The following is a 17,573-nucleotide window of genomic DNA, read 5'->3' on the forward strand; positions in this document are numbered from 1 at the left end:
GGGTTTGAACCGCCAGCCTTCTGATTAGTAGTCAAGTATCTTAGGCACTATGCTACCAGAGCATGAATAGGAAAGAGAAATAAAAGACATCCAAATTGGCAAAGAAGAGGTAAAACTATATTTACTATAGCCAAGAAATGGAAACAGCCTAAATGGCCATAAGCAGTTGGGTGGATAATCAAACTATGGTACATGTATACAATAGAATACTATGCAACATAAAAGAATGATGAAGAATCAGTGAATCATCTCATGATGTGGATGAACTGAAAGACAGTATACCGAGTAAAATAAGTCAGTCAGAGAAGGACGAATATTGTATGAGTCCATTATTGTAAAAAGCCAAGGAAAGGTTTACACAGGGAAGGAAATTTGCTTTGTTGGTTACCAGACATGGGAAGAGAAAGATAGGCAGGGAAAATAGATGGGTAATTTTAGAGAGATTTGATAAGGGTGAAGGGTAAAGCAATATAACAAAAGTGTGTGACTAGCACAGTATCACAAAGAATAAGGAAGACACAGAGGTGCACAAGAGGTATAGACAACCTAGGCAAATACTACTGCATACGCAAAACTGTATTATCAGTAACAGCAAACATTAGTCTATGAGTGGATACATAGGGAGAGAGGCAAGATCAGGTATAGATAGGCAATGGTAATATACCTACAACCACACATAGATTTGGCAGACAATATTCCTACATACTCCTTGGAAGGAAAGTTGGGCAATCTACTTCCATAGTGATACCACCTCAGAAACCCAAGGAGGGATTGCTGTGAGTCAAAATCAACATGACAGCAGTGAGTTTAAGAATAAATCTTACCAGGAACACAAAAGACCTATACAAAGAATACTATAAAACACTACTATATGAGTTTGGTGTTTTTTGTTTTTTTTTTTTTTTTAATTCCTACGTATGTATTTGTATGTGCTATAAAAATGTCCATATGCAGTTTAAAGCTAACGGGGTGTTTTGGTTACCTAGTGCCTTTCTGACAGGAATATACCACAAATGGGATGGCCTTAACAAACAGGGTTTATCCTTACAATTTGGAGGCTTTACGTCCAAGTTCAGAGTGCCAGACTCTAGGGACTAGGTGAAAGCCCCTCAACCTTGGGCTTCAGCTCTGCCTCCTGCTCCCAGCCCACTGAAGCTGGAGGTTTTTCTTCACTCAGTTGCTGGCTGCTGAGGCCAGCAAGCTCAAGGTTGACAAGTAATAAGGCATAGTCCTGATATTACCAAACCACACAGGCAGGCCATTAATTCAGGACAATTAAAAGTCCCAAGATTGGCAGAGCATGTCAGGCTGCTGAATGATGACTTGGCTACATGCAGGGTTCAAGTGTGCCAAAAGCTAGAGACCATTTTCCAAGGCTTCTCCTTATATACAGAAAGCAGACCACATCCCTAATGCAGCTACTCAGCTGCTCACAGTAGATTCCATGATGGAGTTGATTATCAGTCTCATCATGGGGATTACTATATCCAGCTGTCTAGCCACTCAACCAGGCCCAGCCAAGTTTACATACAAACTTAACTACCACAGGGAGCAGAGTTAGAATAACTCCTTAGCCACAACTAAGGACCTTGAGAGAGTGAGTTGCCGGCCTGTGGGCTGAGGCCCATGATTGCATCAAGGTCAATTGGCACAGCAAATACAAAAGTATTATTCTACATTTTATTTTGGTGAGTAGCAACTGGGGTCTTAAAACTTGTGAGCCGCCATCTAAGAGGCAACTATTGATCTTTCTTCATCTGGAGCAAAGAAGAGTGAAGAACATCAAAAGATGCCTGAAAACAGTCCAAAGGACTAAGATCATGAGAACCTCAGCCTATATGACCTTGAGACCAGAAGAACTAGATGGTACCTGGCTACCAGTGCCAGCCACTCAGAAGGGGATCAAAATTGGAGATCCTGGATAGAGTGGGAGGAAAATGTGGAATAAAATTCAAAGTCATAAAAAGGACCAAGCTTACTGCTCTGATAGAGACTGGTAAAACCCCCAAGATTGTGGCCCAGTCTCTCTTTGGGCCTGGAATTGAACTCACTCTCATGGCTTTACTTTCAGCCAAATAATAGACATGCAATTCTATGGACTGCCAAAAGAACTAATAAATCTGTCCTGGAAGAAGTGCAGCTGGAATGCTCCTTGGAAGCCAGAATGGCCAGACTTTGTCTCACTTACTTTGGTCATGTTGTCAGAAGGGACCATTCCAATCATGGGCCTCAGCCCACAGGCCGGCAACTCACTCTCTCAATCATGCTTGGTAAACTGGAGAGTCAATGAAAAAGGGGAAGGCCCTCAATGAGATAGATTGACATGGTGGCTGGAATGAAGGGCTCAGGTGTGGCAAGGATTGTGAGGCTGGCACAGAACTGGTCAGTGTTTCGTTCTGTTGTACATAGGGTCTCTATGAGTCGGAGCTGACTCAGTGGGATCTAACAACAACAGGAACTTAACACCAACACCAGAGAGATGCACTTCTGAGAGCAATCAGTCATGGGAGATCAGAAGGGCATCATTTGCATAAGGAGAAGGGTAGGGAGGTACCAATGCAGAGGCAAGGACACAGGGAAAGGGTAACCACAGGGAGGAAGTGGGAGGTAAGATGTTACACTGCAGAGGGTGGGGGTGGGGTGGAGGGGAATGTAACCAGTGTTACAAAGCAAAATGTGTATGAACTGTTAAATGTAAAATGAATCTGCTTTGTAATATTTCACCCAAATCACAAGAAGTTTTAGAAAAATTTAGAAAACTTGTCTTTAAACATTTTATTACCGAATTACAATTACAAACACATTGGACATTTTCTCTTAAAACATGTAACTGTGCATTTTATTTACCAATCCATTGATATAGGCCAAAGGCCCTTCTTTGACCATTAACTCACTGATAGAAATCTACATACTCTTCCTTGAATAGAGGACAGTTTCTTGTTTCACTTTCTTTTATGATTAAGTGAAAATTTAGACATGCATGAGGTAGTCTAAGTGCAGAATCTGTGCTTTTTAAAGGAGTTTTTCCTCATTTTTTTTTTACATTTCTCACCTACGCATAATTTGATAGCACATTTTAGCAACTTGCCTTTAACTTCTTTTAAAAACATTTAAATTTTTGTAGAAGCAACAGCTCTCTTTCTTTTCATAGTGGTGAAGGATTATTGTTATCATGTGCCGTCAAGTCATCTCTGACTCATAGCAACCTTATGCACAACGGAATGAAATATTGCCTGGTCCTATGCCAGCCTTATGATCCCTACTAAACCTGAGCCCATTGCTGCAGCAACCATGTCAATCCATCTTGTTGAGGGCCTTCCCCTCCTTCATCAACCCTCCACTTTACCAAGCATGATGTCGCTCTCCAGAGAATGGTCCCTTCTGACAACACAACCAAAGTAGGTGAGACCAAGTCTGGCCATTCTCGCTTCCAAGGAGCATTCCGGCTGCACTTCTTTCAGGACAGGTTTGTTAGTTCTTTTAGCAGTCCGCAATACTGTCAGCATTCTTCTCCAACACCACAACTCAAAAGCATCATCTCTTCTTCAGTCTTCCTTATTCATTGTCCAGCTCTCACATGCATATGAGGCAATTGAAAATGCCATGGCTTGGATTAGGTGCATCTTAGTCTTTAGGGAGATATCTTTGCTCTTCAGCACCTGAGAGAGGTCTTTTGCAACAGATTTGCCCAACACAATATGTCTCTTGATATCTTGACTGCCGCTTCCATTGGCGTTGATTGTAGAACCAAGTAATATGAACTCTTTGACAACTCAATCTTTTCATCATCTATTGTGATGCTACTTATTGGTCCAGTTGTGAGGATTTTTGTTTTCTTTATATTGAGGTGCATCTATACTGCAGACTGTAGTGTAATCTTCAGCAGTAAATGCTGCAAGTCATCCTCACTTTCAGCAAGCAAATTTGTCATCTGTGTATCTCAGGTGGTTAATGAGCCTTCCTCCAATCCTAATGCCACAATCTTCATATAGTCCAGCTTCTCAGATTATTTGCTCAGCATACAGAGTGAATAAGTATGGTGAAAGGATACAACCCTGATGCAGTCCCTTCCCAATTTTAAACCATGCAGTATCCCCTTGCTCTGTTCAAATGACAGCCTCCTGGTCCATGTACAGGTTCCTTATAAATATGATGAAATGTTCTGGAATTCCCATTCTTCTCAGTGTTATTCACAGTTTGTCATGATCCACACAATCAAATACCCTGGCATAGTCAACAAAACACAAGTAAACATCTTTCTGGTATTCTTTGCTTTGAGCCAAGATCCACCTGATATAAGCAATGATAAGCCTCACTCCATGTTTCCTTCTGAATCCAGCTTTTATTTCTGGAAGTTTTCTGTCAATATACTGCTGCAACCGTTTTTGAGTTACCTTCAGTAAGATTTTACCTGTGTGTGATATCTACGACATTGTTAGATAATTTCCACATTCTGTTGGATCACCTTTCTTTAGAATGGGTACAAATATGGATCTCTTCCAATCAGTTGGCCAACTAGCTGTCTTCCAAATCTCTTGGCATAGCCGAGTGAGTGCCTCTAGTGCAGCATCCCTTTGTTGAATCATCTCAATGGGTATTCTGTCAATTCCCAGAACCTTGTTTTTCGCCAATTCCTTCAGTACATTGTTCACTTCTTCCTTCAGTACCATTGGTTCTTGATTGTATGCCACCACCTGAAATGGATGATCATCAACCAATTCTTTTTGGTATAGTGACTTTGTGTATTCAGTCCATCGTCTTTTGATGTTTCCTGCATCATTCAACATATTGCCCATGGAATCTTTCAGTATTGCAATTTGAGGCTTAAATTTTTTCCTCAGTTCTTTCAGCTTGAGAAATGCTGAGCGTGTTCTTCCCTTTTGGTTTTCTCTCCAGGTCTTTGCACATTTTATTATAATAATTGACTTTGTCTTCTTGAGCTGCTCTTTGAAATCTTCTGTTCAGCTCTTTTATCTTGTTATTTCTTCCATATGCTTTAGCTACTCTGCATTCAAGAGCAAGTTTTAGAGTCTCTTCTGACATCCATTTTGGTATTCCTTTCCTGTTTTTTATGACGTTTTGCTTTCTTCATGTATGATGTTCTTGATGTCATCCCACAATTCTTCTGGTGTTTGGTCATTGGTGTTCAGTACATCAAATCTATTCTTTAGATGGTCTCTAAATTCAGGAGGTATATAATCAAGGTCATATTTTGGCTCTCATGGACTTCTTTTAGTTGTCTTCAGCCTCAACTTGAACTTGCATATATGCACAGTTGATGGTCTCTTCCAGTCAGCTCCTGGCCTTGTTTTGGCTGAAGATATCAAGCTTCTCTATCGCCCCTTGCCACAGATGTGGTCAATCTGATTCCCGTGTACTCTGTCTGGCAAAGTCTACATGTATAGCCACAATTTGTGTTGTTAAAAAAAAAAGGTATTTGCAATGAATAAGTCATTGGTTTTGCAAAATTCTGTCCTGTGATCTCCAGTGTCATTTCTATCACCAAGGTGATATTTTCCAACTCCTGATGATTCTTCTTTGCTTCCAACTTTTGCATTTCAGTCACCAGTGATAATTAACATATCTTGATTGCATGTTTGGTCAATTTCAGACTGCAGAAGTAGGTAAAAATCTTCGATTTCCTCATCTTTGGCTTTGGTGGTTGGTGCATAAACTTGAATAATAGTAGTATTAACTGGTCTTCCTTGTAGGTGTATGGATATTATCCTATCACTGACAGCACTGTACTTCAGGAGAGATTTTGATACATTCTTTGTGATGATGAATGCCACACCATTCCTCTTCAATTTGTCATTCCTGGCATAGTAGATCATATGATCATCTGATTCAAAATGGCCAAAACCTGTCCATTTTAGCTCACTGATGCCTAAGATGTTGATCTTTATGCATTCCATTTCATTTTTGACAATTTCCAACTTCTTAGATTCATACTTTGTACATTCCATGTTCCGATTATTAATGGATGTTTGCAGCTATTTCTTCTCATCTTGAGACATGCCACATCAGCAAATGGGGATCCCAAAAGCTTCACTCTATCCACACCATTAAGGTTGGCTTTACTCTGAGGAGGCAGCTCTTCTCCAGTTGTATATTGAGTGCCCTCCAACCTGAGGGGTTCATCTTCTGGTACTATATCACAGAGTGTTTCAGGGCTATTCATAATGTTTTCCAGTAATATGTCAGGTAGTGTTGCACTGACAATTATAAGGTTCTCACTGGCCAATTCTTTCAGAAGTAGATGGCCTCTTACTTTTTCTGAGTCTGTCTTAGTCTGGAAGCTTCGCTGAAACCTGTCCACCATGGGTAACCCTGCTGGCATTTGCAACACCAGTGGCATAGCTTCCAGCCTTACAGCAACACTCAAGCTGCCACAGTATGACAAACTGACAAACAAGTTTGTCTGCCTTAGCTTTTCCAAACTTCTCTGCTCATTTCCCGGTCTCCCCCTCCCTACTCACTTACCTGGCTTGCCCCTGGGGCACAAACACTTGCCTTTTGCAGGTCCCAGGATGGCTTACTGTGGTCTGCCCCCAGGGAGGCTCCACACACACAAACACCTACCTTCTGCAGGTCTCAGGGCTGGCTTACTACAGCCTGCCCCTGAGATGATGGATGTTTTAATGCACTTATAAGTAGGTTTGGGGAAAATGAATATCTTTTGGGAAGCATTTAATTCAAGTGGGGGGAACAGAGATACGTGGTCATCCTAGAGAGCAGTTTAGTGACCTCATGTTGGGTAAATATTCACAAGAATCAATATATTTGCCAGGGAATGGAGAATAGCTTCATCTGAGAAGTCAGTTAATTTGATGTTGGTTAGAATTTCTATGGCATACAGTCAAGTCTGTCTTCTTGTTTTAGCATATTTGCCTTATTTACCTACTGTTTCTCTTTCAGAAGACTTTTCATTTTTCAGTCTTAGTCTGAATGATTTAGGATGTCAATATAGTATTAAGATTCATGATCACTTTTTAAAGCTAATTGAAATTATTTGTGATTTGGAAAGCATTTTTATTTTATTATTTATTTATTTATTGGCATGTTTCCTTCCCTCCCCTGCCACTTCTGATTGGAAGGCTTTTTTTTTTTTTTTTTTTTTTTTAATTGTGATTTGGGTGAAGATTTACAGAACAAATTCACTCTCCATACAGCAGTTCACATATAATTTGTCTCATGTCATTGACCACAGTTTACCACAATGCAACAGCTCCCCTCCCACTTCCTCCCCGTAGTTACCACTTCCCAGTGTCCATCCTCCATACTTTCCTGCCCCCTGAGCTGTCTCCCTGGGAAAGCATTTTTTTTAAAGTTTATAAAATGTTTTAAAATAAACTTATAAAAAGTAAGTTTCTTACAAGGGAGATGACCTTGAGGGTTTTGGCTATGGAGATTTTTCTTTTTCTCTTTTCTTTTTTAGAGAGTGGCAGCTGCATTGATACGTCTGCTTGTTTTGGAGAACATATTTCTTATACCACCTCATGATATCTATCTCTTAGTAGGAGCATATATTAAATACCGAGTTGCAAAAATGGTTCAGGGAAGAATGACAGGTAAAGTAATTTATCTTTTTCTGTACCTCATATTTTCCAAATCTTTTCTGCTGACAAGGACAAAAGAAGAAATGTCACATTTTGTATACAAAATAATTGTGTTTTTAGGTTTGTGATAAAATATTCCTTATTTGCTATATTTGAGCTAATTCTGGACAGAGATAATCCCTATATCTTGAACAGAAAAATGGCATAGCTAAACCATGCAAAAAGCACATGGGGGCAGCATCCTCTGACCTCCTTCAACTTCACAAGGTGGGGAGAGAATCACTATCAGCATCCCAAGGCTTATTCCTATGAGACCAGACATGCTACCACCCTTCAGCCTTTTTACCAACTCTTGACACCAACCGTCCCTCCCATGGCACTTACAACTTCTCTGCTGGGTTCAATAATTTGTGACAATGGCCACACAGACCTCACAGACAATACTCATGATAATGGGGTTTATTAAGGAATAACAGGTTACAATTCAGGTTCAGCCATGCTCTCAGGATACAATTCTTCCATCAGGACAGCCTCCCCTCAGCCATACCTCCCTGGCCCTTGGCCCCTTGGCTCAGCTTCTGTCCTGCTTGAACAAGTGTTACAAAGCTCTTTTAGCTCTGCTGATAGGGACACCTACGTGCATCTCATTCCATCAGCAAGACTTCTGGCCAAAGGCATGCAGTTTTCTCACTCCTTGGACCAGCAAGCCCACCATTCTGTCTCATGCCTCTTGGTTCCTCAGCTGGTTATCTCAGCCATCTCTCTCTCAAGGAGGTCCAGTGCAGGGATCTCAGGTCCAAGGATGTGCTCCACTCCACCTCCAGCTCTTCTCTTTTGATAGCAGTGAGATCACCCTTTCTGTCTCTAACCGAGACCAAACCAAATGCACTGCTGTTGAGTTGGATCTGACTCATAGCAACCCCTCCTTGGGTTTCCCAGGTAGTATCACTATGGAAGTAGATTGCCCAACCTTCCTTCCGAGGAGTGGCTGGTGGGATTAAACTGCCAGCCTTCTGGTTAGCAGTTAAATACCTTAGGCACTACACCACCAGAGCTCTTTTCTGTCTCTGTAAAGGCTCATTTTAAGCCTATCAGAATGACAAAACTAACCAATCCCCACATCAGGTTCCATATACCTTATTTGCATGATCCTAGTCAGTAATCTGGTGGAAGTAACAAAGATTGGTTAGAAAAGCCATTCCACATAACTCACTGCATCACAGGCTGCTCAGCTTCAGTGCCTGTGGGCATCTGAATTCTCTATTAAAATAATAGCCAAAAATTTACCAGATTTTGTGGGGCTAGTGAGATACTACTTACTGGAAGGAAGGGACTTGAATGATTATTTAAAAGTCTTTGCAAAAGTTGTTTCTTGAGGATAGTGGACCATGCAAACCTCAGCCTACATTACCCTGAGACCAGAAGTAGAGGATGCCCAGCTACCACTGTCAGCCATACAAAAAGGGATCAAATAGGAAATCCTGGATAGAGTGGGAGAAAAATGTGGAACAAAATTCAAAATCATAAAAAGACCAGGTTCACTGATCTGATAGAGACTGGCGAAATCTCTGAGACTATGGTCCCTAATCACCCTTTGGGCCTGGAATTGAACTCACTCCCGTGGCTTCCAGCCAAACAATAGACAGGTATGTAAGTGAACATTTACACCATGTAGGTACATACCTTAGAAAAATCAATCATGATAGATCAGAAGGGCAGAGTGTTTGCACTGGGAGATAGCTCAGAGGGCAGGATTGCATAGGAAAGAAGGACACAGGGAAAAGGTAACCACAGGGAGGAAGTGGGAAGAGAGCTGTTACATTATGGGGATTGCAATCAATGTCATGAAACAAAAAGTTGTTTCTTGAGAAATTCAGTTTATTAACTGAAAACTTAATACTTTTATTGATCCCCCAAATACCAGCAAGTTCATAAAACATGTATTGGTCCCCCTAACGTTAGTTCTTTCCTTACTTACCTAGTTGCAATTTTTCTCAAGGAGCTCTGGTAGCGTAGTGCCTAAGGCAGTTGACTGCTAATCAGAAGGATGGCAGTTCAAACCCACCAGCCACTCCTCAGAAGGAAGGTGGGGCAATCTACTTCCATAGCATACTGCCTCAGAAACCCAAGGAGGGGTTGCTATGAGTCAGGTCCGACTCCATGGCACATAACAACAATAGCTGGCAACTGGTTTGATTTGAAGGAAAGTTGGGGCAATCTATTTCCACAGTGATACCATCTCAGAAACTCTAGGAGGGGTCGCTATGAGTCAGAACTGACTCGATGGTACATAACAACACAACAACAACAATTTTTCTGACTATTCTCAAATCACTAGTTTTTAGGAATACAAGCATATACCGACAATAAACTCCTCTAGTATTCCCCAAGAAATTCCTACATGTATAAATTAATCATAACCCATACCCAAACCCATTGCCATCAAGTCAAATTCTGACTGAGCGACCTATAGAAAAGAGTACAACTGCCCCATAGGGTTTCCAAATCTGTAATCTTTACAGAAGCAGGCTGCTGCATCTTTCTCCCATGGAACACTGGTTGGATCACCAACCTTTCCATTAGCAGCCAGTCTTTTAAGCATTAGCCACGAGGAAAAAGAAATTAGAAGCAGATCATACTCTTATTTTAGGCTGTTTCCTGATTTTCCTTTTATAATCCAACTATATACCATTACTTACTGGGAATGTTACTGTTACTGCATTTGTCTATCTTTTATATCTTATAGAACTGGAATTTCCTCTGGAACATTATACATTGGAATTGCAAGATCATAGAGTTGCATACAATCGGTCTCTTTCTGAGAACGTGGCTTTACTGGATGAGAAAACAGCCACGGTGACTGCAGTCCAACTGGGCCAAACTAATCTTGTCTTTGTCCATAAAAGTATCCTTTTGTTAAAGTTTTAGCTGCCAATCTATGTTTCCTTGGCATAGAAGACATATCCTTGGTAAGATTTACCAACAGAGATTATAATACAGTGAAACCTGTGAGAGCTGGAAGTTAATAAGACTGCCTTGTTTTCACAGGTCCCTTAAGTTTTCTTCCTTTGACAGAGTGAAGTCTTACTACTTTTCTATCAATCTCTATTAGCAGAAATATTTGAAATTTCCTTCTTTGACAGAGTTCTGCCTTCCACAGTTTCTGACTTTTGCCTTTTTTGCTGTTACACTACACTAATTTTTATAGGCTTCCTTTTTAACTGTAAATTTTTGTTATAATTTCTAACAAAGGGTAGGCAGAGGAAAGGAGAGTAGTTGAACTTGGGATCTGTTGACTTTAGTGCTTATTTGCAACCTTAAATTATTATTAAGGAGACTTTGGCAGGGGGCTGGAATTTGGAGTACATGTATGAATTTTATTTAATTTGTTCTTTCCTATTTTCACATAAATAATTGAGAAAAGATGGTATTGTGTGTAGTAGATGTTCTGTTAATATTTGCTCAATTGTATTCAACATAATTTTCTTAAAATATGCTGAACTTCTCTATAAATATTAAGAGAGATAAATAGGGTTCCATTATAGTCAATGAAAACAAACAATGAAGATTTAAATTCTCAGAAAACTGAAACATGATTTGGATTCCATTTGTCAGTGTTTTATTTGGAAATATTTCCCACTTTTTGAATATTTGTATTTATTCAACAAGTACATATTATATTCCCTCCATATGCCCCACATTTTTCTATCCCCTTGGAATACAGACTGCTTGTTCCAGTTACCTAGTGCCGCTCTGACAAGAAATATACCACAAATGGGATGGCCTTAACAAACAGGAGTTTTTTATTACAATTTGGAGGCTTTAAGTCCAAGTTCAAAGTGCCAGGCTCTAGGGGCTAGGCGAAAGCCTCTCAACCTTGGGGTCCAGCTCTGCCTCCTGCTCCCGGCCCACTGGAGCTAGAGGCTTTTCTTCACTCAGCAGCTGCTGGCTGCTGAGGCTGAGCAACCCCAAGGTTGACAAGTAAAAAGGCACAGTCCCAATGTTACCACACGGCAGGCCATTGACTTAAGTCCATTGTAAGTCCCAAGGTTGGCAGAGCATAGCAGGCTGCTGAACACGGCTACATGCAGGGTCCAAGCATGCCATAGGCTAGAGACCACTCTCAAAGTTTCTGCTTATACACAGGAAGCAGACCACATTCCCTAAGGCAGCTACTCAGCTGCTCACAGTAGCTTCCACCATAGAGGTGATTACCAGTCTCCTCATGGGGAATACTACATCCAGCTGCCCAGCCACTCAACCAGGCCTAGCCAAGTTGACATACAAACATAACCATCACACTGCTGTTTTACCCAAGGTAGTCAGGGATGTTATCTCTGATAAAGCCACATTGGTCCAATGAACCATGTAGATATCTGAGTGAAAGAGTTCCAGGAAGAGGAAATAGCAATTGCAAAGGTTCAGAGGTGGGAGCATGTTTGGAATGTTTAAGGACAGCCAAGAAGTCACTGAGGCTGAAGTACAGTGAATCAGGGGAATGTGGTAGGAGAGGAATAAGGTGAGGTAGATCATGCAAGTCCTGGTACGCTTACTTAGATAAGGTTCCATCAGGCTTGAAAGGAATTTCTTATAGAATAGTGTTGTTATGTGCCTTGAGTCGATTCTGACTCATAGCAACCCCACATGACAGAGTAGAACTCCCCCATAGGGTTTTCTTGGCTGTAACCTTTGTGGGAGCAGATCGCCAAGTCTTTCTCCTGTGAAGCCACTGGCTTAATTTGAACCACCAAACTTTGTTAGCAGCTGAGCACTTAACCATTGTACCACCAGTTAGCTGTTTATATTATTTGTCTAAAAATATTAAGGTGCATCAGTTGGTGTGGTTTTTTAGTCATTTCAGGGTACCTGGAACATTTGTCAACAAATACAGTATTACTCTAAAATCTGAGAAAGCCAGAACGTGTATAAGGTGGAAACTTGTCAGAGGAAGAAAATGAAAATATTTCTCACTAATAGAAAGCAATAGAAAAGTGGTCAGACTCCAGCCTATAAAAGGTAGGAAACAGAGTAGTCCTGCTGAGTTCTGGCTCTCAAAGGTTTCACTGTACCTACAAAAAAAAAGTGAAGTCATGGAGTATTTATTGACCCACAGCTATGTCTCAGGCACTCCACTTCCCTGAATTCCCCAGGCAAACTTAGATAATATTTTTTTTCATATTCTCAGTTCCTAGTGTTATTCTTCCAAGATAGCAAATATTAAAATACATTATAGTTATCTATATGTATTCTTCTTTTTTAAATTTTTTAAAAAATTTTTATTGTGATTTGGGTGAAAGTTTACAGAACAAATTCACTTTCCATACAGCAGCTAACATGCACTTTGTCTTATCACATTAACTACAATTTCCTACATGGTAACAGCTCCGTTCCCACTTCCTTCCCATAGTTATGTCTTCCCTGTGTCCTTCCCTCCCATGTACTCCTGCTCAGTGAGCTGTCTCCCTGTGCATACACAGCCCTTCTATTCTCCTATGATTGATCTCTCCAAGGAGTGTATCTACCTAATATAAATGTTCAGCTCATATCCCTGTCTTCTGTTTGATTGGAAGCCACAGGAGTAGATTCAATTCCAGACCTGAAGGGCAGCTAGGGGACATAGTCTCAGTGGTTCCCTCAGGCTCTATCAGATCAGCAAACTTGGTTCCTGTTTTTTTTTTTTTTTTTTTTAATTATTAGTAATTTTGAGTTTTAGTCCACATTTTTCTCCCATTCTATCCAGGATCTCCTACACAGATCCCCCTCTGAGTGGTTGATAGTGGTAGCTGGGCACCATGTAGTTCTTATATGTATTATTTTTGAGGACATGGATGGTGAGGACATTCAGCATCTGGCATAGGGTGGCTGTAGGTGATTCATGGAGATAGGGAATATAAGAGGAACATAATGAGTGTAGTTTTTCATGTTAACAAGAAGTACCCTTAGGACAGACATCTAAGTAGAAATTTTCATTATGAAATTGGAAGAGAAAGATTCAGAATGAATGTAGACATTTGAAAGTTACCAGTTTATAGGTAGGTGATAGTTGAAGCTGTCATCATAGACAAAATCACCTAGGGGGAAGATAGAGAGTGAGAGAAGAAGAGGGTCCAAAACAGAACTGTGAGATGCGAGCTTTTAAGTGGAAGAAGAGGAACTCTAAAGGAGGCCTCGAAGGAATATTTAAATAGTCAGAAGAGTATAGACAATAAAGGTAAATACTATTGCATGCATAATACTCTATTATCACTAATAGCAAACACTAATGTGTGGGAGAATACATGGATAGACAGGCAAGAAGATCAGGTATGGATAGGCAAATGGGATTATACCTACAACCATACATAGGTTTGACTAGTGATATTCCTACATACATATTTGTATATGCTATAAAAATATCCATATGCAGTTTAAAGCTAATGGGGGAAACTTAAGATAACTTCTTAGCTGCAACTAAGCACCTTGAGAGAGTGAGTCACTGGGTCTGCAGGCTGGAGACCATGGTTGTGGGAGACATGAAGCTCAACTGGCACAACATGGTATACAAACATCTTCTTACATATCTTACTTTGGTGAGTAGTGACTGGGGTCTGAAAAGCTTGTGAGCAGCCATCTAACAGGCAACTATTGGTCTCTCCTTGTCTGGAGCAAAGAAGAGTGAAGAACATCAAAGATGCATGGAAACAGTTGGTCCAAAGGACTAATAGATCATGAGAACCTCAGCCTATATGACCCTGAGACCAGAAGAACTAGATGGTGCGTGACTACCACTGAAAGAGATCAAAATTGGAGATCCTGGATAAGGTGGAAGAAAACAATTTGGAAAAAAATTTTGAAAAAATAAAAAAGACCAGGTTTACCGGTTGCATAGAGACTGGTGGGATCCCCAAGACTATGGCCCAAGTCTCCCTTTGAGCCTGTAATTGATCTTACTTCTGTGGATTAATTCTCAACCAAACAATAAACAGGCCTATGAGCTGAACACCTACACCAGGGAGGTGCATTCCTTAGAACAGTCAACCATAGGAGATCAGAAAGGCAGTATTTGCACAGGGAAAAATGTAGGGAGGCAGGAATGCATCAGCAAGAAGGACACAGGGAAAGAGTAACCACAGGGAGGAAGTGGGAGAAGAGATATTACACTGCAGGTGATATAATCAGTGCCACAAAATAAAACATATATGAACTGTTGAATGTAAAATGAATCTGCTTTGTAAAATTTTACCCAAATCACAATAAAAAGTTAAAAAATAAAAAGAAATGAGAAAAATAAAACAAAACATAGAAACCATTAGAGGGATTTCACCAGAGGCAGATTACCCAATAAGGAAGGTAAGTAAGGGCTTTCTTGTGCTTACTTACTAATCTGGGACCTCTGGTGGCATAGTGCCTAACGCATTTGACTGCTAACCAGAAGGATGGTGGTTCAAATGCACCAGCCACTCTTCAGAATCTGTAGTGAACAATTTCATATGTTTTTAATTGTGAAAAAAGCATAAGTAAGCCTATGTTTACCTTACTTAATTGGCTAATCTGACAGTTATCATGGTAACAAAGTGAGGAATTTACAAAGAGGAGAATGTTCAGTAGGTAAAATATGGTAGAGATGACAAGTACGATAAAGATTGAAAGGGCCTTTTGGATGTAGTAACTAGGAGGTCTTGGGTCACCTCAGTAAAACAGCTTGGTGATGAAAAGGAGGAAAAATATGGCAGAATATGGAAAAAAAAACAAGGAGTTTTTTCTTTCTTTTTTTATTGTGATTTAGGTGAAAGTTTACAGAGCAAATTCACTTTCCATACAGCAGTTCACATACACTTTGTCTCATGACATTGACTACAATTTACCCCAATGCAACAGATCCCCTCCAACTTCTTCCCAATAGTTACCTCTTCCCTATGTCCATCCCTCCATGCACTCCTGCCCCCTGAGCTATCTCCCTGTGCATAAACAGCCCTTCTTTCTCCCATGATTGTTCTCTCCAAGGAGTGTATCTACCTCAGGTAAATGTTCAACTGATATGCCTGTCTTTTGTTTGGCTGGAAGCCACAGGTGTGGGTTCAGTTCCAGATCTGAAGAACAGCTAGGGGCCATAGTCTCAGTGGTTCCACCAGGCTTTATCAGACCAGCAAACCTGGTTCCCCTGTTTATTCTTCTGTTCCAAATGCTTTTGAATTTTGTTCCACATTATTCTCCCTCTCTATCCAGGATCTCCTACATAGATCCCCCTCTGAGTGGTTGACAGTGGTAGCTGGGCACCATCTAGTTCTTCTGGTCTCATAGTTGTATAGGCTGAGGATCGCATGGTGTACCAGTTGCTTGGACAAATTGTTTCCATGAATCTTTGGTTTTCTTCATTCTTCTTTTCTCTGGACGATGAGAGACCTATTGTTGCATCTAGATGGCTGCTTGCAAGCTATTAAGATCCCAGTCACTACTCACCAAAGTAGGAGGTGGAACATTGTTTTGTGTAGTATGTTATGCCAATTAAGCCTGATGTCCCCTGCAACTATAGTCCTGAGCCCACAGGTTCAACTACTCACTCCCTCTGGTAGCTGGCTCTGCCTAAGAAGTGACTACAACCTTGTCCCTTGTCAGCTCTACTATACAACTGGGAATTCTTACAGAACATATTAATACACTGTAGAACCATTGTCTGCCAACCCTATTCATGGTCTTGAGTACACTCCCCACTGCATAGACATGCCTAATAGTTCAACCTGTCCACTGATCTATCCACCCATATAACCATGTTTGCCTTCACTGACAACGCAGTACTATATATGCAAAAGGGTTAATCTTTGTTGTTTGCACCTCCCATGTACCTCTCTATGTCTTCCTTTTCCTCAGTGCCACCATATTGATCACTCACATTTGGTACACTGCCCTTCTCTTCACCCAAATCAATACTTATCTCTACCTATCTAACAGTGGTCCCTCCCTCCCCTCCCACCCCTGGTAATCAACAAAGAAAATTTCCTTCTATATATAAACCTTTCCTTGACTTCTACAATAACAGACTAATGCAATATTTGTCCTTCTGTGATTGACTTATTTCACTCAGCATCATGTTCTCTGAGTTCATCCATGTTATGTGGTGTTTTGCAGATTCTACATTGTTCTTTAGGGTTACATAGTATTCCATTCTGTGTATGTACCATAGTTTGGTTATCCATTCCTCAGTTGCATTAACCTAGGTTTATTCCTTCTTTTTGCTATTGTAAATAGTGCTGCGGTGAACATGGATGTGTATATTTCTGTTCTTGTCATAGTCCTCACTTCTTTAGGATATATACCTAGTAATGGAATGTCTGGGTCAAATGGCATTTCTAATTCCAACTTTTTAAGGAATCTCCATACTGCTTTCCACAGTGGTTGTACCATTTGACAGTCCCACTAGCAGTATATGAGAGTCCCAATCTCTCTGCATCCTCACCAACATTTGTTATTTTCTGTCTTGTTGAACTTTGCTACTAGTGCTGGGGCCAGATGGTATCTCATTGTTGTTTTGATTTGTATCTCTCTAATGGCTAATGATTGTGAGCATTTCTTCATATGTTTGTTGACCGCCTGAGTATCCTCCTTGGTGAAGTGTCTATTAATGTCTTGTGCTCATTTTTTAATTGGATTATTTGTCTTTCCATTATTGAGGTGTTGGAGTTTTCTATAAATTCTAGAGATATGTCCCTTGTCAGATATGTCATTGCCAAATATTTTTTCCCAATCTATAGGCTCTCTTTTGAGTCTTTTGGAGAAGTCTTTGGAAGCACATAAACATTTAATTTTTAGAAGGTCCTATTCATCTAGTTTCTCTTCTGCTGTTTGTGCCTTTTGGGTTATGCTTTATAGTCTATTTATACCAAATATTAGGGCCCCTAAATTTGCCCCTAGATTTTCCTTGAGGAAATTTATAGTTTTAGGTTTCAAATTTAAGCCTCTGATCCATCTGGAGTTAGTCTTTGTGTATGGTGTGAGGTACAGATCTTTTATTTATTTATTTATTTTGATTTTGATTTG

General features: G+C 40.4%; 1 protein-coding gene across 1 annotated transcript in view; it reads left to right on the forward strand.

Moving 5' to 3' along the window:
- The window catches only part of NUP210L (nucleoporin 210 like), a 289,674-nt gene that overhangs the window by 54,498 nt on the left and 217,603 nt on the right, over positions 1–17,573 (forward strand). The window contains exons 6-7 of the mRNA XM_007948554.2: positions 7,439–7,571; positions 10,306–10,464. Coding sequence (XP_007946745.1) covers positions 7,439–7,571; positions 10,306–10,464 — 292 coding nt within the window. The remainder of the gene's footprint in view (positions 1–7,438; positions 7,572–10,305; positions 10,465–17,573) is intronic.

The sequence above is a fragment of the Orycteropus afer genome, unplaced genomic scaffold, assembly GCF_000298275.1.
Source record: "Orycteropus afer afer isolate SDZICR_OR568_19922 unplaced genomic scaffold, OryAfe1.0 scaffold00217, whole genome shotgun sequence".
NCBI lineage: Eukaryota > Metazoa > Chordata > Mammalia > Tubulidentata > Orycteropodidae > Orycteropus > Orycteropus afer.